Source organism: Podarcis erhardii, assembly GCF_964252035.2.
Source record: "Podarcis erhardii genome assembly, chromosome: 10".
NCBI classification, from domain to species: Eukaryota; Metazoa; Chordata; class Lepidosauria; order Squamata; family Lacertidae; genus Podarcis; species Podarcis erhardii.
Window position 1 is genome coordinate 43,554,511 of NC_138500.1, and position 21,683 is coordinate 43,576,193.

General features: G+C 43.9%; 1 protein-coding gene across 1 annotated transcript; it reads left to right on the forward strand.

Annotated features, from left to right (window-relative positions):
- Nucleotides 1-6,429: 6,429 nt before the first annotated feature.
- PHLDA1 (pleckstrin homology like domain family A member 1) lies at nt 6,430-8,503 on the forward strand (the record flags this gene model as incomplete). The annotated part of the gene is made up of 2 exons (XM_081879447.1): nt 6,430-7,127; nt 8,367-8,503. A coding segment is annotated over one exon (678 nt), but the record flags the coding sequence as incomplete, so codon positions are not given.
- Nucleotides 8,504-21,683: the final 13,180 nt, after the last annotated feature.

Here is a 21,683-nt window from a genome sequence, read left to right on the forward strand (position 1 = left end):
TAGTTGTGTGCCTGTGTACATTAAAAAAAAAAAATCTTACAAGTATATCACTGTAGGATGTTTCTGCTGAACAGGACCAGCCTCTGATGGTTATGTGCACAAGCACCATTGAAATGCCTTCAGGGTTGTACTCCTGCACAAGTTTGTTTCAGTAGGCTTGCATAAACTATCTCAAAGGACTTTTGCACTACAACTGTAGCACTTTCCTGCCTAGAAACTTTGAAGATCCAGTAATAATATAACTTTTTAACTGCCTTATCCCCTTAAAAGTAGGACAGGAGAACCTCTGACCATCCATATGTTTTTGGACTCCTATCCTAACCAGCATGATCAGTGGTCAAGAATGATGGGAATCGTAGTTGAACATCTGGAAGGCTATAGGTTCCCCATTCCTGGTTTGTTCAAATAAGGTTATAGGATTAGGTACTTCTCTGACATGTTTCACAGAGGGCAGGCATCTTCAATTACTCCTTTAACATGGTCTTTACTTGTAGCTGAATTGAGATTCATCCTATCTAAATCTCCAGTGTGCTCCAGACAACAAAAAAGAATAAATTTTGTACGTCCAGTTTTGAGTTAAGCTGGTGATTGTCTGACAAACTTCTCAGCTGTAAACTACTAACCAATCTTTATCAGAACATCCACCTGGAAGGTTGGCCAATTTAGGTATGCCATTTGCTTTTTCCTTCACTACTTCCTTATATTCCATCTGGATATGCGTTGGGGAGAAGTAAACTATCATACCCAAAGAAATAAACATTCAGTCAGCTTGAAACTTTCCCAACTTTACAATCTGTCCAGGACTACTACTTTTTTTAGAAGTAGTGTGTCAAAACTATTCAGACTCAGGATAATTGGGCAAACTCAGAGATGCAGAGTTTTGGTGAATGCTCTGAGGCTATTGATGCCCTACTTTCTATTGTAATTCTAGTGCCACCTAAAAAGATGCTTCTGAAAGATGGAAAAACCCTTTTGCCTGGTACCTGATACACTATGAGGAACCACAGTCAGGAGAAACTGAATAGGAGTCCTAAGCCTTACAACAGAATTCTTTCTGCAAAACAAGGATATATTTAGGCAGGGCCAGCCCACCTATGAGGCAAGATGAAGCAACTGCTTCAGGTAGCAGGGTCCACAGGGGCAGCAGATCCTGATATTAAACTTTCTCCCCCCCCCCCTTCCTGATGTAGATCTTTACTCACCCCTTCTTCCCTGGCAGGGAGGGAGCCACCATTTTGTGGTTTGCCTCAGGTGCCAAAATGTCTTGGGCCAGCCCTGTCTTTAGTACATAGCAGGTTTTTTCACACCAATACCACAATTGCCGGAACAGCAAGTTATATTTCACCACTTAAGGTACAAATGTATTTTCATACTACATATATTACCCCCACACTGCTGAATATATATCTTTTCCTGTTTATTGGGAGGCCTACTCTTAATACAAGAATTCCAGAAATAGACCTTGGGCTCCCAAGAAGAAATGCAGCATAAAGAACTGTGGGTGCAGGAGCCAAACTCTTAAAAGCATGAAAATCCCTACAAAAAGCTCCCAACTATTGCCCTTCATTGGGGGTGGGGTGGGGAGTATGTGTGAAGCAAACAAGCATGGGGGGGGCGGGATTCTGCAAAGGCTCTGTACAGTTTGTATGCGGAAAAGATTGAAACATTGCTTATTCAAAGGCAGTAGCTTCACTGTTTAGATGAGTTTTAGATTCTTATTAGAGAGCATATTCATCCTGTGTCAAAGCAGATTCAGTGGAAGAAATGATTCTCAGAACCTGCAGCTTCCTTAGAAATGCTACCTCTTTTAGAGGAGGGTGGGAGGTGCCTTCTGTTAGTACTCCCTCAAGTACCAGCTGTGAACCCAATAGCTAAATAACTTTCAGCTGGTTACAGGGTGGCTGCTGGGGTGGTCTGATGCAGTGCAACAGATTGTAGGCACAAGTTCAACTGCAGTCACTGAAAAGGCTCTTAACTGAACAAATTCAGTTTTAACTCCCATGTAGCAGCATTCATCAAGGCTCCATTCCCTGTACATCTGGCCCAAGGTAAATATGTTCCAGTAACATGTTCTGTTTGTGTATTTCTGGTAGCTATGCTTTTCCACAAGGAACAAATTTGGCAAGTTTGTAGGAAAGGATAAAGACAGGCAGCCAACGCCTTTAAAATTACAGTTTGTTTTAAAAACAAAATAAAAAAATTCCTTCCAGTAGCACCTTAAAGACCAACTAAGTTAGTTCTTGGTATGAGCTTTCGTGTGCATGCACACTTCTTCAGATACCACACTTCAGGTATCTGAAGAAGTGTGCATGCACACGAAAGCTCATACCAAGAACTAACTTAGTTGGTCTTTAAGGTGCTACTGGAAGGAATTTTTTTATTTTGTTTTGACTATGGCAGACCAACACGGCTACCTACCTGTAACTGGAAGTTTGTTTTAAGTTCAGCATTTCCCAACACTAGTTTGGCAACTTCCATGCATGTTGAGTTGCTTTTAAAGGAATTCATTTTGCACAGAGTAATATGAGCAATTACATTTTGCAACATTCCTAACGGATGAAATATTTCAAGTGTGACATTTAAGAATGTTTTGTACATACCGCTCGTATTTGACCACTGACAATGAGCCCAACTTTGGGTTACCTGACAAGTGAATGGAAAGTGCAGTAAGTATCACACTTTGCATACTACTGAAGCAGGGGCTTTTACAGGATCCTAGAGATGGTTAGGGATGCAGGTGATGCTGTGGTCTAGACCACGGAGTCTACGGCTTGCCAATCGGAAGGTTGGTGGTTCGAATCCCCGCAACTGGGTGAGCTCCCGTTGCTCGGTCCCAGCTCCTGCCAACCTGGCAGTTTGAAAGCATGTCAAAGTGCAAGTAGATAAATACCGGTAGGTACCGCTCCGGCGGGAAGGTAAACGGCGTTTCCGTGCGCTGCTCTGGTTCACCAGAAGCGACTTAGTCATGCTGGCCACATGATCCGGAAACTACGCCGGCTCCCCCGGCCAATAAAGCAAGATGAGCGCCGCAACCCCAGAGTTGTCTGCAACTGGACCTAACGGTCAGGGGGTCCCTTTACTTTTACCTTTAGAGATTGTTAGAGTTTGTTGGTGCTATGTTTAGTTTTCAGACAAGTGGCTGTATCTGCTTCAGGAAAAACAGCTAAATTATGTTCCTCTTTGAAAAGTAAATTATCTTAGCATAAGCCTTCATTGGCCAAAACAACTTGATTTGATGTCTGGGTTATATATATGTACATTGAGTACAGCAGACTTTTGGGGAGGTGGAGGGGAAACACTTTTACTTCGGCAGACTCAACAGGTCAAGTGAGAGCTATAGGTGTACCACATTTTTATGTTGAGCATAAACACAAAATTTAGTTTGACACTAGAGGGCGTCTGTGTGCTACAGTATCCAAGGCCAAATTACTTAGGCTTGCTGCTTGTTTTGGTAATGCATCTGATACGAAGATGCAGACAAAGCTGATTGAACTATGGTTTTTGAAAGTGCTAATCTAGCAGAACGTAAAGGTAAAGGGACCCCTGACTGTTAGGTCCAGTCACACAAATTGAAATAATGAGGTATCCGTGTGTCTAAGCATCATTTACTTCCATTATCATGGAACCTGAATATAATCTTTAGGAATATATGCTATGCTCATGGATGCGTTGAATTTTAAAATGGTATTGAATAAGTATCCCTACCAAATGTATTCTGCTTGTATGAATGTTAAGACATTGTATATAGGACTGCCATGGTAGCTAGAGTGGTGCTGTTTGCTTATACAGGAAGAATTCATTATATTAGACCTGCATATCATAAAGCCTTCCCCCACAGAGGAAATATAAATAAATGTTGATAGCTTGGAGTGGCAGAATGCTAATTCAGAAGTGCATGAGGGAGTTGACACCCATTTTTGCAGCCAGATGTTGCTGCTGAACTCTGCTATAAGTAATAGAAATAAGGCTATGTAAGATAAGCAGAACAGCAAAAATGGAGGCTAACATAAGATGCCAGAGGAAAAGGGGATTTAACCACGCTTTGAGATCCGTGGACTAAAAAGAAAGATCCATGGACTAAAAAGAGAAATGGGAGTGGAAAGAAGGGGTGAGCTATGAGATGGGCAGAGAGGGAGAGGGTAAATTTGAGCGGGTTTTACAATTTTAACTAAAAAGCTTTGCTGCTTATAAACGATGTAGGCTCTCAAGTTATAAAAGGGGTCTGCAAAGGGATTTGATGCATTTGGAAACCCTGGTATATTTTAAAGAAGGCATTATGAAATAGCTTCCTTTCCTTCCCTAGCAAGGATTGTGCTGTAGCTTCCTTCCACATATATTTTAGAGCTATTTTAGCGAAGGTATTTATAGAGAGGCTTCAGAAAGCATGAGTTGCACTCAGGGTGTTTTGATCCAAGTCTCAGCTGCTGTGTTCACATGATTACGTAGATTTGTACACTTCCTTGACAGTTGACAGATATAACTTGGGTGCAAGCAACAATTCTGTTTATTCTTCTTCCGTATTTTTTCAGTCACAAAGTGCTGGCTTGTATCCGATTCTTTCTTTGATTTTCCTGTTGTCAGTCTATCACTTGGTACAAAGTAGAAGAATGCAGCCTTCCTCTGAAATAGATTCAGAGGAATCTTGACTACTCCCACTGTCTTTGAGTCCCTGAAAAAGAGACCTCTAAAAGGCTTTCTGCAGCACTCCTGCTAAAACAAGGGTCAGCAACCTTTTTCAGCTGTGGGCCGGTCCAACGCCCCTCAGACCATGTGGTGGGCCAGACTATATTTTGGGGAAAACCCAAAATACCCAAACGAAAACCTATGCCCCACAAATAACCCAGAGATGCATTTTAAATAAAAGGACACATTCTACTCATGTAAAAACACACATTCCTGAGAAGGCGATTGGGCCGCATCTGGCCCACGGGCCTTAGGTTGCCTACCCTGTGCTAAAACAACTCAAACTCTTATTATTTGGAGCAGTGTCTATAATCCCTGGCCATTAGCCATGGTGGCTGTGGGCTGATGGGAGTTGGACTCCTCCAGCATCTTAGAGGGCCATAGGTTCCCCATACCCAGTTTAGACCACAATAAGTTGGTGTGTATCTTGGGTCCCCACTCGTGCCCTCAGCGTCAAACCGCCTGCCTACTAAGCCCTCCCTGCCCTTCTCAATTTTTTTACTTCAAATTGAGGAGTTCCGGTGCTTTTTTTTTTTTTAGGAGGTTGCCTGTGTTAGGAGGAGAGCCAGTGTAGTGTAGTGGTTAAGAGCAGTAGACTCGTAATCTGGTGAACCGGGTTTGCGTCTCCGCTCCTCCACATGCAGCTGCTGGGTGACCTTGGGCTAGTCACACTTCTCTGAAGTCTCTCAGCCCCACTCACCTCACAGAGAGTTTGTTGTGGGGGAGGAAGGGAAAGGAGAATGTTAGCTGCTTTGAGAGTCCTTAGGGTAGTGAAAAAGTGGGATATCAAGTCCAAACTCCTCCTCCTGCTGCTTCATTGTATTTATTGTTTGGGGAAGGTGTATGTTACCTGTTTTATTGGGGACAAGTGTCTGAGCATCACTCATTTGTCTGTGCAAAGAGCATTTCATTGATTTTCAAATGTCTCCTAAAAGATTGGGGATCTGCAGTGTGGGCTCTCACTTGCTAGCCAATGTAGGCTGTTGCCTTACAAGAAATGATAGTGTTATTTGGTGATCCTATGTGAAGGTGCATTGAGTAGTGACTATGACACTCCTTTATATGTTCAGTCTTGAGGCTGCGTATTTCGGCGTTCGGGCCCCTAGGAGTTTTAGTCTCCACATCAGCACAAGTATCATATAAATGCCTCGAGGCGTTTTTCCACACCGTGCGTGCCGCCCTCGATCCAATATAACGATCGCACTGCGGAGGAGTTCCGCCGTTGCAGAAATAAATGTGAGGCACCTTTTTTTTAAAAAAAAGGAAGCCCCGCGTCGTGACACAAGCAGCTCCTCAGCAGAACTGTTGCCTTCCGTCGGGAGGAGAAGTTGGGCGGGCAGGGAGGCGTCGGGAGGGCGGCCTTCCGTCCCCCCCCCCCCCCCCGTGAATCAGCTCCTGTGGGTGGCGCATTCTCCAGGGGGCGCCAGGACTGCAGCCTGCCTGCCTGCCGATGCCATTTAAAAAGTGCTCCAGCCCGGAGCGCGCCGGGTTCCTCGCCTCCTCGAGTTTGAGGAGCGGAAATGGCCAGCGCGGGAGAAGCGCTTTGTTCTTTGGCGGCGGCGCGGCGGTTCGCGTGAGGCGCTACAGGCCTCTCTGGCGGGAGGGCAGGAGACGGAGAAGCGAGCGAGGCGGGGAGGCGCGCCGGCCCCGAGGCGAAGGGTGTGCGAGCGAGCGAGCGAGCGAGCGCGCGGCGGGGCTTCCCTCCTCGGCCAGCCTCTTCTTCCCCCTTGACGCGCCCGGCTGGCGTTCAAAAGCAGCGCGAGCCCAGCAGCTTCCCTCAGTGGCTGCGGGGGACGCCCGGGCGCCGTCGGAGGCGGAGAAAAGGCTCCCGGGACCCCGAAGGCTCCTCTCCTTGCCCGGCTCTTGCGGGAACTTTGTTCCGGCGGCGCCGGCGCCGGGAGGATGCTGGAGGGCGGCTGCAAAGCCGTGAAGGAGGGCGTGCTGGAGAAGCGCAGCGACGGCTTGCTGCAGCTGTGGAAGAAGAAGCGCTGCATCCTCACCGAGGAAGGGCTCCTGCTCATCCCGCCCAAGCAGCCGGAGCTGGCGGCGGCGGCGGCGGCGGCGGCTCCTGCTCCGCCGCCTGCTGCTCCTCTCCCCGGCCTGGAGACGACGACGACGACGACGACGAGCGCGGCGCCCTCCGTGGTCGCCAAGATCAAGGAGCTGCCCTTCTCCACCATGAAGACGGTGGACTGCGTGGAGCGCAAAGGCAAGTACGTGTACTTCACGGTGGTGATGGCCGAGGGCAAAGAGATCGACTTTCGGTGCCCGCAGGAGCAGGGCTGGAACGCCGAGATCACGCTGCAGCTGGTGCAGTACAAGAACCGCCAGGCCATCCTGGCCGTCAAGTCCACGCGGCAGAAGCAGCAGCACCTGGTCCAGCAGCACGGGCCGCGCCTGCGGAGCGCCTCCAACTCCGCCTAGCCGGGCCCCAGCCAGGGCAGGTAGGAGCCCGGCGGGGAGAGGGCTGCCCTCCTGCCGCCCATCGCCCCGCTCCCCTTGCAGCCCTTCCCCAGCGCCTTTCTGGAAAGAGCCTTTCCAGACGGATTCCCTAACAATCACCTCTCTCTGCCGCCTTAGTTTTGCCCGGCGAAAAGTGCCGTGTGGGCTTGCCAACTCGGGTTGCTTTCCTGAAGCGCGCGTCTGGATGGGCAGCCCGCTTCACGCGCGCGATGTTTTGCTAGGAATCATAGAGTTGGAAGGGGTCCTGAGGATCATCTAGTCCAATAAAATATTAATAATATATTCTTTATATCCTGCCCATCTGGCTGGGTCCCCCCCCCCCACTCTGCACTGCAGGAATATGCAGCTGCCCCATGCATTGGGGTCGAACTTGCAACCTTGGCGGTTATCAGCACCAGTCTGTAACCGGCTGAGAGAAGTTGTGCATGAGGCTCAAGCATGAAAAACACGCGCAAATGCTCTCCTGTGGTTCGTGCACGTGTGTGTGTTTCATTAGCTGTGTGTGTAAAAGAGAGAGAGAGTCACTGGGTGACTTTCATTCCTTTCCCTGCACAGAAATCCTCTTCTGTAATTAAGAGTTAGGCTTGAAGCGCTTGATCGGATCCCTCTAGCAACCCTAGAGCATGTTGTTTGTCTTGCTCGCTGGACTAATAGCCTCAGTGGACAGCTCTTCCGGCCCTTCTCAAACACAGCATGTGCTTGCAGTGTGCTGTGGCATGATGGATTCTTGTGCAGCTGCTAGATCAAGGCTGGCCCAAGTGCTTTGCCACCGGAGACAGAGCAAGAAATGCCCTCCTCCGCAAGTCAAGGTGAAGAGCACCCAAAGTCAATCAGGTGAATTTGCAACCATGATTGCTGTGCTTTAGCGAACACCCAAAAAATATATATACAGTATTTTAAAAATCCCTGCCCGTATCTGCAAATCATTCAGTTCATATGTCATGCTTCTTCCAAGCAATGGGGCTGAGAACAGTTAGTGACCCTTTGCATGTAAGTGTAAAAGGAATTGGGGGTGGGGGTGGTTAGAGCTAGCATCTTCCTGGTGCTGAAGCCTAGTTGTGTAAATAGCTGCCAGAGCCTCAGGTTGTTGCCTCTTGGAAGGACACTTCGCAAGAGACCCTGTTCTTTGTATTGTCGCTGCTTTAGGTAGGAAGTGAGGCTGTGGCTGTAAAAGAAGAATGCTGCTCAGTTATTCAGATCACTGTCCTGTGTTGTTATAGATGGAATTCAAGCAATGCTTCTGGAAGCGAGGTGGACCCTCTCCATCGATCACAACCTTGGCAAACAAAGGGACTGCAGACACAAGGGAGAGCATCAGTTCTGCTGCTGGAGTCATTCCACTTTTGATACTGCCCATGATTACTCCAGGGAAGTGTTTCAACTCTTGTAACTTTGACTACTGCTTATGAAGATTTGAAAGGATTATTTGGCCTGCCGGGCCTCAAAAAATATAAGATTGTTGCTGCCATATTCCATCCCACCCCACCCCCCGATCTGTTTTCTTTTTTATGTTAATTTATTAGTGGAGACTTTTGAAAGGTATTTCTGAATGTAGGCCATTTAGAAAGGAATCACACACAGAGTATAGTTGCATTGGCTATATTGCTATACTTGAAGGGAGGAGGAAGGCAGAGGAGAGAAGGTGATGTTGGAGAAATGAAGAGATGTACCAGAATATGGACTTTACAACTAGTCCCCCCCCCCATGTCACTTTTTACATCCGTTTTCCGTTGCCACAAGTGAGAGACTATTATGAAACGAATGTGTGAAATATGTCCTGGAATATGGAAAGCAATGACTTGGAACCTGATTTCTAGGTTGCTTTAATTTTTATTATATGTTCATTTGAAGAGTATTATATTTTGTATTCAGTAGTAAATGCATTTGGGTATGCCACTTGTATGTATTCCTGCTTCGTGAAGAGGCTAAGGAAATCTGACTTCATGATCAAGGATAATCGATTTAAAAATACAATCATGCTATGTTCTTTTATTCAGATAATAGAACCATGCAGAGAACTGTTCATTGCACTTCTTTGTTTAAGTTTGGGACCCTGTCTGTAATGTTTCTCAGAGCTGTTACTTGATTCTGTTTAAATCATTCTAAAACCTCTTCAAATGCTACACTAATCATCCCATCCAGTAAATGTCTTACTGTTTAACTGAGGAACTTTCCCAGAATTCCTGTAATTGAGTTCCCTAGATGAGCCTCAGCGCAACATTTTCCATTGCCCCCTGCCATAGCCTCTAAGAACATCGGACATTTCAGTCAGGGAGCAGCACTTATTTTATTAAAAAAAAAAAAACTAAGCAAAGATTCTGCTTTTGTTGTTTGTTTCTATTTACAGTCTTAATATGGAACAAGTAAGGCTTCTAATAACATTGCTTCTTTTCAAAAGTTATTTTTAAATTGGTTCATTCAGTTACAAGGAGCCTAATGTAGTTAATTGGATAAGGGAAGGCCTTGGGTTTTTCAAGCATGTGTTGAACTTAAATCCAAACTTAACCAGTCCTGCATCAGGAGAAGACATTGTTGGGCACCTGCTGATACTGAAAGCATCGGTTCCTCTGAGTACCCAAGGCTGTTCTCCTCTTCGCTGTTAAAACCTGTTTACCTGAGCATGCAAGCGCTCTAGGTAGATATGTGGATCGGGCAAGTGAATAGATTGCAGCAACAACCACTGAAGTCATTCAGGGAGGGACCTTATGAAGCATGCCTTGCCCAAAGGCTTCCCAAAAGCCAACCCTTTATAAAGGGTACCTTATGGTTCCTTTTAGCATTTCCAAGTTAGTCTAAGTCAAATAATGAGAACTTACTCTGCCCCCATTAACAACAGATTAGTACTGCAGAGCACACTCTGTTAAGAAAGCAGGCCTATACATACTAATTCAGACAAGTTATGAATGGCCTGTCTTAGGCTTTGGTGATACCCAGTGTTGGTCATACCCTGAGTAGACCTACTGAAATCAACAGGCTTAAGTCTATTGATTTCAGTGGATCTAATCTTCATGTCTGTTGATAGTATTCATGGCTTCTTTCCTCAACATTATCTAAATGGTGTTTAAATTTTGTAAAATAAATCACCCAGAAATACCAGTGGTTTCAGAAACAGGACTTAACATGATTAGTTTTGCCAATCTCCTTTTCCCACCCAAATCATTGAGAGCCTCTCTCCGTGTCTACCTCCACTTCCACTGTTTAATGTTATGGAATGGGGAATTGGACCAAAATATTAAATTCCATGCTCAATTTCTTGAGGTTAACTGATGTTGTCATAACTTCACAATACAGTGGTACCTCTGGTTACGAACTTAATTCGTTCCAGAGGTCTGTTTTTAACCTGAAACCGTTCTTAACCTGAGGTACCACTTTAGCTAATGGGGCCTCCTGCTGCCCCCATGCTGCCACCACACAATTTTGTTCTCATCCTGAGGTAAAGTTCTTAACCTGAGGGAGTCTGTAACCCGAGGTGTTTGTAACCTGAGGTGTTTGTAACCCAAGGTACCACTGTGTGCTGTGTTTTTTGAAAAACAGTGGCATAAGTCTTCAGTCATGCCAACTTTGGTTATTGTAAGCGCTGGCGGGAAGGTAAACGGCATTTCCGTGCGCTGCTCTGGTTCGCCAGAAGTGGCTTAGTCATGCTGGCCACAGGACCTGGAAGCTGTACGCTGGCTCTCTCGGCCAATAAAGCGAGATGAGCGCCGCAACCCCAGAGTTGTCCGTGACTGGACCTAAAGGTCAGGGGTCCCTTTACCTTTAAGCCTTGTAATGGTGGATTCAGCTGATGCTACTGTCTTTAATGCATGACTGACTAGGCTAAATGCCCACATACATTACCCCCAGTCACCTCGGAACAAATTGTAGGAAAAATATGAGCTGTGAAGGAATCATGCTTATTCTCTGATATGAGGAATAAACATCTTGAGGCCTCCTGTTGGGCGTATCTTAAGGACAAACTTCCTTCCCATCCCAAGTTCATTTTTTTGTACTGAGAATATGTGACTTGTATGATCAAAAGTTGGCTGTGGCTTTGTGCTTCTTTAGGATTGCTTTATTTTGTATTACCTTTAAGACTTAGAAGAAATATCCACAGGAATTGCTCCGCTGTGTCTCTGTTGCTAAGAAATGTCTTTGCAGTGTATGAAACAGAGGTCATTCCTAGACTGTTTGAGACTATGACAGAGGGCAACAACTTTAAGGTTGTCTCCAACTATGCTTTACTCAGAACACACCCATTTTAATTAATGAACCTCAATAATATTACAAGTTTCATGAGGAAAGGACAAATTTTACCAAGGAAATTCAGGGTATAGTTACTTAGTAATAATGGATGGTTTTGCACATGTGCTTTTTTGAGCTTCCCCTCCCTCTGTGTGATGTTCTGCATGATGCAGAGACCCCACAAATGGAGCCTGTTACAGTGGCTTCGCTACCAGCCTATCTCCAAATAAGGTCCCAGTGAAAAGTTTTACATTAGTGTTGCAAATTAATGGTGTGGGGGGGGGGAGTAACAGGTAGGCCACCTGTGATTCTCCTCGGATGAAGACAGAACTTTAATAAAACAAACAAATTTCCACGTCATGGTAAACCTATGAACTGCAGAGGTTTTTCGTACTTCGCTCGTTCCTGAACAAAAGCAGGAGCAACCAACCACGGTCCCTGACTTAGAATTACATTGGAACTAGGGATCAGGGTTTCTTTCATGCCAAACAAACTACAATTTCGTATTGGCTTACTAATTGTGGTTTGTTTGAGCAAAACAAAGCAAAATCACCGGCTTGGATTTATCATGAAGTCAGGGGTCATGGTTTGTTTACTCATCCTAGGGGAGGAGTGAAGCTGGAGCAATCTCCACATTCATTATAAACTTTATAATGACGTGCAAACTGGACATTTGTTTCTCAGTAGGAGAAGCCTGTTTTCAGTTTTCAGAAGAACGGAAATCACCCCTGTGGTTTTTCTGTTACATTTTGGAAGTAAAAAAAACCTCCCCACCCTTTTCTTTTTTAGTTCATTGTTTTCAATTAGTGGCTTTTGCAAAGTAGCTGCAGTGATGTACCAAATGTTTTCTGGCACATTGTGAGCTGAAACAAGTGTTATCAAACAAAATATGTGTAAATATGATGCAAATGATTTCTGAGAGATGTGATTTATTTTTCAATATGCATTCCATTTCAAATAAAGAAATATTCATTGAAATGTTCCCTTGATATGGTATGAAAAGACTACATCTTCAAAGGAAGATGGAAACAAATTTTCTGGACATAATCAATAGACTGCTGTAAAGCTTACATCTGTGGAATATCATTTTCATTGATTCAACCGTTTTGAGGTCACGACATAGAAGGTAGCTTGTTTTTAAAGAAAATCTATAATTGGTTTTCATTAGAGAGAGGCCTCCTAAGAGAGAGGCTAGGTGACAAAAAACTAATAATTACAGTGGATCTTTTCAAGAAGGGTTTTCCCCCTTTATGACTCACTTGAATGCAAGGTGCATCAATAACACTCCGCTCAACAGGACAACCTTCATCTGTAGCGTCTGTTCCTTTCCTCCTTCACAGCATGGCCCTTTTGGAGAAAATCGTGCTTGCCACAGGCTATAAGCTTTGCTTTCAGGTTGACTTTTTAATATTTCCATTATAGAAAAGAGTAATAGAGGCTGGGAGGTAGCGATTGCACAAGACCACCCAACAGGTTCATGACTGAGCCAGAATTCGATGCCATATTTCCAAAGGTCCAGGCTGAGTATGATGTTCTTATAAAAAGAAGGAATTTGGTAGTTCACTAAAGTATGTGTTATTATGTGACTAGGAGCCATCACATCACAAGTTAGCTCATTTCCAGTAAGGAGGGAGGGGAAGACACTGAAAATACTGTATGTTTTGAAACAAGGCCTTGTCTGTCCATGCATGGCAATTTTCAGCACTCGAGCGCCTGGCATGCATTCAGCCAGCATCAAAACATTGTGACCTCCTTATTACCCAAGGGAATTGCAAAAGGAATTGCTTAGTCATCATCACACAGCAGTTCTGTAAATCAGTGGGAGGAATACATCATAGTCGTCTTGGATGACTGAATGGTGACTCTGGAACGGTTTCTTTTTCCTTTGCCGATAACAAGTCCCTAATCCATTCTATAAATGTTGGGAAAACAGCTAGCTCCAAAGCTTTGGGGGCCTCCCTAGAAACCATGGGCTACTTGCACTCTACTGCTGAGAGGGCTGCATTGGTTACCAATCTGTTTCTGGGCCAACTCTGAGGTTTTCAAGTTAGTTCCCTAAACAACTTGGACTCCAAGTACCTTAAGGACCGCCTGAATCCTTACACTCCCCACCCCTTAGTTGCTAAGATCTTTGGGTGGAGCAATTTTGGTGGTCCCAAATGCCCCTGAAGGTTCAGCTGGACTTTACAAAGGATTGAGCGTTTACTGTGGCAAACGCTGCTCAGTTTTAGGCATCTTCTAAAAGTCACATTATTCACAAACCTTTCACATGTGAGGTTTTTGACGTCCAGCTCTTATTGGTGTGTTCGATACAAGACCAAGCCCTTGCCCAATTTGGGACAGTCAGACCACATATCCTTACTTATGATACCATCATATAGACCTCTCGTACGCAGAATTAGACCATCAACTAGAGAGATACGAGTGTGGCCAGCAGGTGCACCCGAGCAACTTCAAGATTGCTTTCGGAACACTGAATGGTCACTTTTTGTGGAGAATAATGTGGACACATACGCTTCAATAGTACTGTTCTATGTCAAAAGCTGCATTGATGTTGTTACTACCACCAAACAAATACGGGTGTTTCCTAACAACAAGCCCTGGCTAAACAGGGATGTGTATCTTCTGTTAAAGGCAAGGAATGCTGCTTTTCACTCTGGCGATGCGCAACAGTATAGAGAAGCTAGAGCCAAACTGAAAAAGGGCATTAGGGATGCCAAAGCTATGTACTGCCGGAGGATCGAAAAGCATTTTGAGAGCTCCGACCCTCGTCGTGTATGGCAAGGCCTGCGACAAATTACAGGGCAAAATATTAAAAACGAACTGGCTAACAGCAGTGCGCACCTGGCTGATCAGCTGAATCAATTCTTCAGTCGTTTTGAGGTGGGAACTGGAACCACCGTCACTACAGCATTGGCTACCAGCACATCATCAGAAACTATTACTGATAAACAACCACTTTTATTACAGACCTCCGACGTACAACGTGCTTTTCGGAGCATTAATATTAGGAAGGCAGCTGGACCGGATGGAATTATGGGACGAGTTATTAGGGACTGTGCTGCAGAATTAGCTGGTGTATTTACGGACATTTTTAATCTATCCCTGTTGCAGGGTTCTGTCCCTACCTGCCTGAAGACATCGATTATAGTGCCAGTCCCTAAACAGTCAGTGGTGGTATCTCTCAATGACTACAGACCAATAGCCCTAACATCTGTCGTTATGAAATGCTTTGAGAGATTGGTGCTAGATTATATTAAGGCTGGTCTTCCATCCACTCTAGACCCGTTCCAGTTTGCATACAGAAGAAATAGATCTACTGATGATGCTATTTCCATCGCTGTCCATACTGTACTGAGTCATCTAGAACGACAGGGAACCTACGCAAGGCTGTTGTTTGTGGACTACAGTTCTGCCTTTAATACAATTCTACCAGACAGGTTATTCCTTAAAATGACCAATTTGGGTATACATCAGAAGATCTGTTTGTGGGTAAGGAATTTCCTGACCGATAGGCCGCAGACAGTGAGAATGGGACCTTACTATTCTTCTACTCTAGTATTAAGCACAGGAGCCCCTCAGGGGTGTGTGTTAAGCCCCTTTCTCTATTCCCTGTACACATTTGACTGCACCCCACTGTATAAGTCCAACACAATCATCAAATTTGCGGATGATACAACAGTGGTGGGGCTCATTAGTGAGAATGATGAGGCTGCTTATAGGAAAGAAGTACAGGGGTTAATTCAATGGTGTAAAGAAAATAATCTTATGCTTAACACCAAAAAAACCAAAGAACTCATAATTGATTTTAGGAGAAAGAAAAGTGTATTTTTACCATTGCACATAAATGGCGAGGAGGTGGAGAGGGTTGGTAGTTTTAAATACCTGGGCACTTACATCTCTGAGGACCTCTCATGGACTGCAAATATTAATATGGTTGTGAGGAAGGTGCAGGGGAGGTTGTATTTCCTGAGAATGCTCAGAGGATTGAATCTATCTCAGCACCTACTTCTGTCCTATTATCATAGTACCATTGAGAGTGTCTTAACCTATAGTATATTATCGTGGTATGGGAGCAGCTCTGGAATGGATAAAAAAGCTTTACAGAGAATAATTAAAATTGCCCAGAATGTTATGGGGCTCCAACTACCAACCCTGGATGAGATCTTCACGTCTCGCAGCTTGAAGAAGTCACACAATATCCTGAGAGATCCCACCCATCCTGCTCACAACCTCTTTGAACTGTTGCCTTCGGGCAGAAGATACAGGACAATGAAAACACGAACCACACGCCTTCTGAATAGTTTCTATCCAAGAGCTCTGATTGCACTAAATAATGATCTCAGGGCCAGTTGTAAGAAATAGCAAGCAGTGAGTAGTAAGGAATGAGATAGGTTTTAGGTTATGCTATGCTTCTAATAGGTTGTGTTATATTCTGGATTATGTATGTTTTAATAGATTATGTCTGAATAGGATGAGAGTGTTGGAGATACGTGCAAATGTGTATGTGAATCCGGTCTTGGGTGTTTGATTTTCGTTGTTGTGTATACTGTGTATATACGGACAATGACAATAAATTTATCTAATCTAATCTAATCTAATCGATGTTTTTATTGTTTTTATTGTTAATACTTTGTTTTTAGCCTGTATACTTACAGTATCCATGAAAAGTACAGTTTGTAAATATTTAAATAAAGACACTTATGAGAAGAAGTATGTAATAATTTCCAAGCAATCTTCTGAATTACGATGCATTTTGGGGACTAGATCGGTGCTTGCTTTCCTGAACTAAGGTTTATCATACTGCAGTGCACTGTATACCATTAATTGTATTATGAAAGACAAGCTAACGTGCATTTCCCACAGTCTAAATTACTTGCAGAGAGTCAAGAAATGTTTCTGATTCTATTCTGGGCCCGACAGTAAAAAGTCAAAGATAAGTTTGCTTGGAAATGTTTAGATCAAGGTCTCATTGTTCTGATTGTGCTAAAAATTGGAGGCTTTGATATCTTTGGGAAATGTAAACTCAGCACAAGTTTTTGAGCTTCCCAGTACTGCCCTTTAGCCAACATTTATTCCCCCCCGCCCCGCTTCAGTTTTCTTTCAATTTTTGCTGAGTTTTCTGTGTTCTTGCATTTCAACATGTTTATCTTCATGCCAGAAACTACTACACTTACTTAATTTCTGGATGTCACACAGCTAATAAAAACACTTTGGTAAAAGGGGAGGGGAGAATTGCAATGCTGTTTTTAAGGTCTCTGATGAGTTTATTCAACAAATGCACTTTAGCAAGCCATTTGGTCCCTTTGCATGTACAGTGGTACCTCGGGTTAAGTACTTATTCGTTCCGGAGGTCCGTTCTTAACCTGAAACTGTTCTTAACCTGAAGCACCACTTTAGCTAATGGGGCCTCCTGCTGCCGCCGCGCCGCCAGAGCCCGATTTTTGTTCTTATCCTGAAGCAAAGTTCTTAACCTGAAGCACTATTTCTGGGTTAGCGGAGTGTGTAACCTGAAGCGTATGTAACCCGAGGTACCACTGTATTATGTCAATTACATGCCTATTCACATGCCAAACAGCGGGAAGAATGAGATGGATATTGGTATTGCAGCAGTGAATGTGCAAACTCCACATTGCACCAAACTTCATTTCAGCCAAGGCCATTTCAAGTCATCTGAGAAGCTGTTGTGCAGATGACCCCTTAAGGTCGTGTGGCAGCACCTACTTTCTCATTAGCACAATGTTGCATTTGTCATATTTACAAATGGTTCCATAAAAAGATTGTGCGAAATGTGCTTCACAGGACTGTTATGGGAAGCAAAAGGCAAACTTAAGAAGTTGTTCACTCTCAGTTAAGGAATGTAAAAGGTCCCTAGGGTGTAGGATGACCTTTAAGTTCTGCCAGAAGACTGGTAAGACATATGCTTTCATTTAAAATAAATGTGTATCTTGCTCTTTCCCCTATGAAAATAAGAGCAAAATGGTGAAAAACTGCCCGAGAGCCTTTGCCACACAGCAATATCCAATTTGAACAAGATTTTCATGTGAACATTTTTCTACTGGCTTCTCCGTAATGAAGATGGCATTAAAGTTGTGGATGGCTTTCTAAATGTATTTTGAGGTTTTATTGTATCTTCAGCGTGTACATTTTACCTTTGATCTCCTTGTCTTATGAAGGTAAATGTGTAGTTGCCAAGGTAATGTGACATTATGAGCCTCAGAAAAGACAATGCCCTACTGCATGCCAGGGCCATAGCTAGGGGGTGGTGAGGTGGGCCCCAGCCAGGGGCACAGGCGATGGAGGGGTGCAAAATCGGCTAAAAATATGTCCATAAATATAAATATTGATTATTGCCTCATAAGAAATGGTTTTAAATAGAGGGTGGATTGAATGGGAGGGGGAATGTTGGACAAGAGGCAGAAAGAAGAGGTAATTAGTCTGTGGCTAGGGGGCCCAATCTGGAGGGTTCTGCCAGAGGCGCAAGATCACCTAGCTACGGCTCTGCTGCATGCTATGATACTGCAAACAATACAGTGGTACTTCGGGTTACATACGCTTCAGGTTACATACACGTCAGGTTACAGACTCCGCTAACCCAGAAATAGTACCTCAGGTTAAGAACTTTGTTTCAGGATGAGAACAGTAATTGTGCTTCGGCGGCGCGGCAGCAGCAGGAGGCCCCATTAGCTAAAGTGGTTCTTCAGGTTAAGAACAGTTTCAGGTTAAGAACGGACCTCCGGAACGAATTAAGTACTTAACCCGAGGTACCACTGTATACCTTCATGTGACAAAGGGACTTGTCTCACCTCTGAACAGAGTAACATTTTCATACAGGCAGTCAGGGAGTCCTACTTGTCATTTTCATCTTGCCTTTATACAAGATTGGATCGTGTGTTTTATTTCTCATGGGGCAGGCTACTTACTGGAAAGGGTAAGAAATAATCACCATGATGGATAGAAATACCACATGGAGTTTCTTTCAGAAGGCAGTGTGGTTAGATGCAAGGTTCTGATGGTTGTGGTTGCATTGGCAGGCGATAGTAACTTTAGGAGAGCCCTGAATTTAAAAAGTATGAGGAACGGTGGTTTAGTTGTAAGGTTAGACCTTTGAAAACTGAATTGTCAACACAACTGTGCTTAGGCTATGCCCATAGATAGACTATATTATTGTCCAGCATTACCGTCACTTTGCTTGTGGTTGGGAAATATGGAGGAGAGGTTTTGAATTGCTCTTCCAAGAGCAATTATTTCACGTACAGCTAAAAGCTTTGAAAATAATTAAAACTCTGCTGCAAGTGAGAGAAAGAGAGAGAGAGAGAGAGAGAGAGAGAGAGAGAGAGAGAGAGATATCATTCAATGACAATTATGCTTCATGGCCTTCAAGACTCCTTTCCACAGTTCTTAAAAGCAATTAGAAGTAAGTAGCGAGTCTGGATTGTTCATCCCCTTTTCACAGCTGCAAACTGAATGGTACTCATTAAGGTATAATCTGGTTTGAATTTGCAGCTGTCTGCTTCCTAAGTTCCCTTTATTTTAAAAAATATCTATAGCCTCAAGCAACAATAATAAAGGGAAGAAAGAAGCGAAATAGCAACGATTTACCCTGCGCTATTTCCAAGACCTCTTCCTTTCATATGTATGATCATAGCTTCAATCTTATCCCACGCTTTTTATGCAATACTATTCTCAACAGAATCTTCAACAATATAGTTTCTGAGTACCATTTTAACACAATATATAAATGATGAATTAATATAAGTGTATCAGTGGTAAAGAGAGCTCTGTTTACCAGCTTAGGTTGATACGCCATCTGTGATCGGTGTCAGTGGTTGGACCTGATTCAGTTATTCATGCACTAGTTACTTTCAAAGATGACTACTGTAAGCTACTCTACGAGCTACTCTACGGAGGACTGGTTTTGAGGAGGGTTCAAAAGCTCCACTTTATGCAAAATGTAACTGTCCAGATGTTGACGGGAGCCAACAGGGCGGCGGGGGGGGGGGGGTGTTCCCTGAGCTCATAGCACCAATTTTGCACCAGTTGCATGCGTTAGTGGCATGTTCCCAGGCAGAATTAAAAGTACAGTGTTAATAACCCTTAAATTCCTAAATTGGTTTGGGCCAGGATAACTAAAGAACCACCAATCCCTGTATAATCCTGCCCATATATTAAGAACAGCTACAAAGGTCCAGCTTGTATGCTTGCCAGTAAAATCTATTAGGCTAGTGGCATGAAAGACAGATCCTTCTTGATGGTGGCTCTGTTGTTATAGAACTCCTTTTCTGGATGGTGCTTGCTCATCTCCCCCCACCTGGTTCAACTGGGTCTTAAAAACATGTCTGTTCCATGTCGCTTTTCCTTAACTGTGTTTCTTGAGACTTTGAGCTGCCTTACAATTGTGTATTCTTATGATTTGACACTTCAAATATTATTGATTGATTGATTGATTTTTAAATTTATAGATCACCCTTCATCCAAAGTGCTCAGGGCGGTTCACAAGATAAAAATAAAGGATAAAAATATAGCTTAATGTTTTGCATCTCACTGGGTACATGTCCTTGTGGGTGTTATGCCTTAAAAGGCTGGCTATATATACTTTAATCGTCCTAACCAAATGGTTGACTATTTTCTGATATTCACTAAACAGGTGGTGGTAATGGTATCTGGCTGGCAATAAAGATATTTATACAAAAAATTGATGGAAATAATCATAATAACAATTTGCAATCATTATTTTTTTTTAAGTCACCCTCCAGAATTCCAGTCATAAATTGTGCATTCACATAAATAAACATCTCCTTTTTGATAGCTTTGGTCTATCCCCCAATCCAGTTTTCTTTCCAGCTTTTCAGTTTTAATTGTAGGTTTTAATCTACATCATACAAAGCACCTGGCTCCCTTTCTAATGGCTAGTCTAATGGCTACTTACGCCTTTAAAGACCGGAGAAGTGTTTCAGCTGTTTCTGGAATACAGATTGCTCAGTTTTACACACAGAAATTCCAACTACATCTAACTTTCAGAAAGGCAATACTCCCTCAGCAAAAGTGACTATTGGAAGTGGAGTAAGATGAACCAGGGTAACACATGTTCCCAAGGTATTCCCAGTACAGAGGAGTTGAGGCCAGATGTATTTGAACATGCAGGAAAATCGTAATGTAGAAAAAGCCTCACGGGACTGCAGCTTACAGGACCTTTGGATCTCTTTCGCCCAACTGCAGTTAATGTAAGTAGAAATCTTGGCTGCACTCCAAAAAGCACATACTTGGAGCCATCTCACCGGAATCGGAGTGACATGTTCATTGTAATTAATATCAAGACTGCAGGGTAAAGGGCCTTTGACCAAGTATCAGAGAAAACAGTCCAGGAGACCCAGGGAAACACAGAGTTTGGTTTTTATCCCCCACTTCCAACTTCCCTATGCCTTTGTCTCCTAGATTGTGTCAATGCCTTCAACAGATTTTTACATGTTACGAGAGTGCAGATTCCTCTGTTTTTACCAGGTAAAGGTAAAGGAAAAGGGACCCCTGACCATTAGGTCTAGTCGTGACCGACTCTGGAGTTGCACGCTCATCTCACTTTACTGGCCAAGGGAGCCGACGTTTGTCCGCAGACAGTTTTTCCGGGTCATGTGACCAGCATGACTAAGCCACTTCTGGTGAACCAGAGCAGCACACAGAAACGCCGTTTACCTTCCCGCCGGAGCAGTACCTATTTATCTACTTGCACTTTGACATGCTTTTGAACTGCTAGGTTGGCAGGAGCTGGGACCGAGCAATGGGAGCTCACGCCATCATGGGGATTCGAACTGCTGACCTTCTGATTGGCAAGTCCTAGTCTCTGTGGTTTAACCCACAGCGCCACCCGTGTCCCTTTTCACCAGGTACATCTCACCTAATTAATACAGCTTCTGCACTTCTGCTTTTTTGGTTCCATATTACATTGATAGTTCATATGCATGCAAGAATCAACTGTGTGAATCAGCCTGGAAAGCCAATGTGGGGTGGGTGGTTTCTCCACACAAGGCGTGCAACATTGAGAAGATCCATATTGAGAAAGATCTACTTGGGCGCACCAAATGTGAGCCTTACACAAGGTGCCATATTATGAAAGATTACCAAAATCCACCTCTGATGCAGGCAACCCAGCTTTTAGGAGGGGAGGCTAGACATGGCAGTTGCTTCAACCCAATTTGTGCAGCGATTCTCAGCTTGTGGAGAGTCCTTTGTGTGCAGTACTACATTGGACTGTTTAATGCGCTGCTGCAAATCCACATTGAGGATGTAAACAAGTGCCAAGTTCTCCACAAGGCAATTAC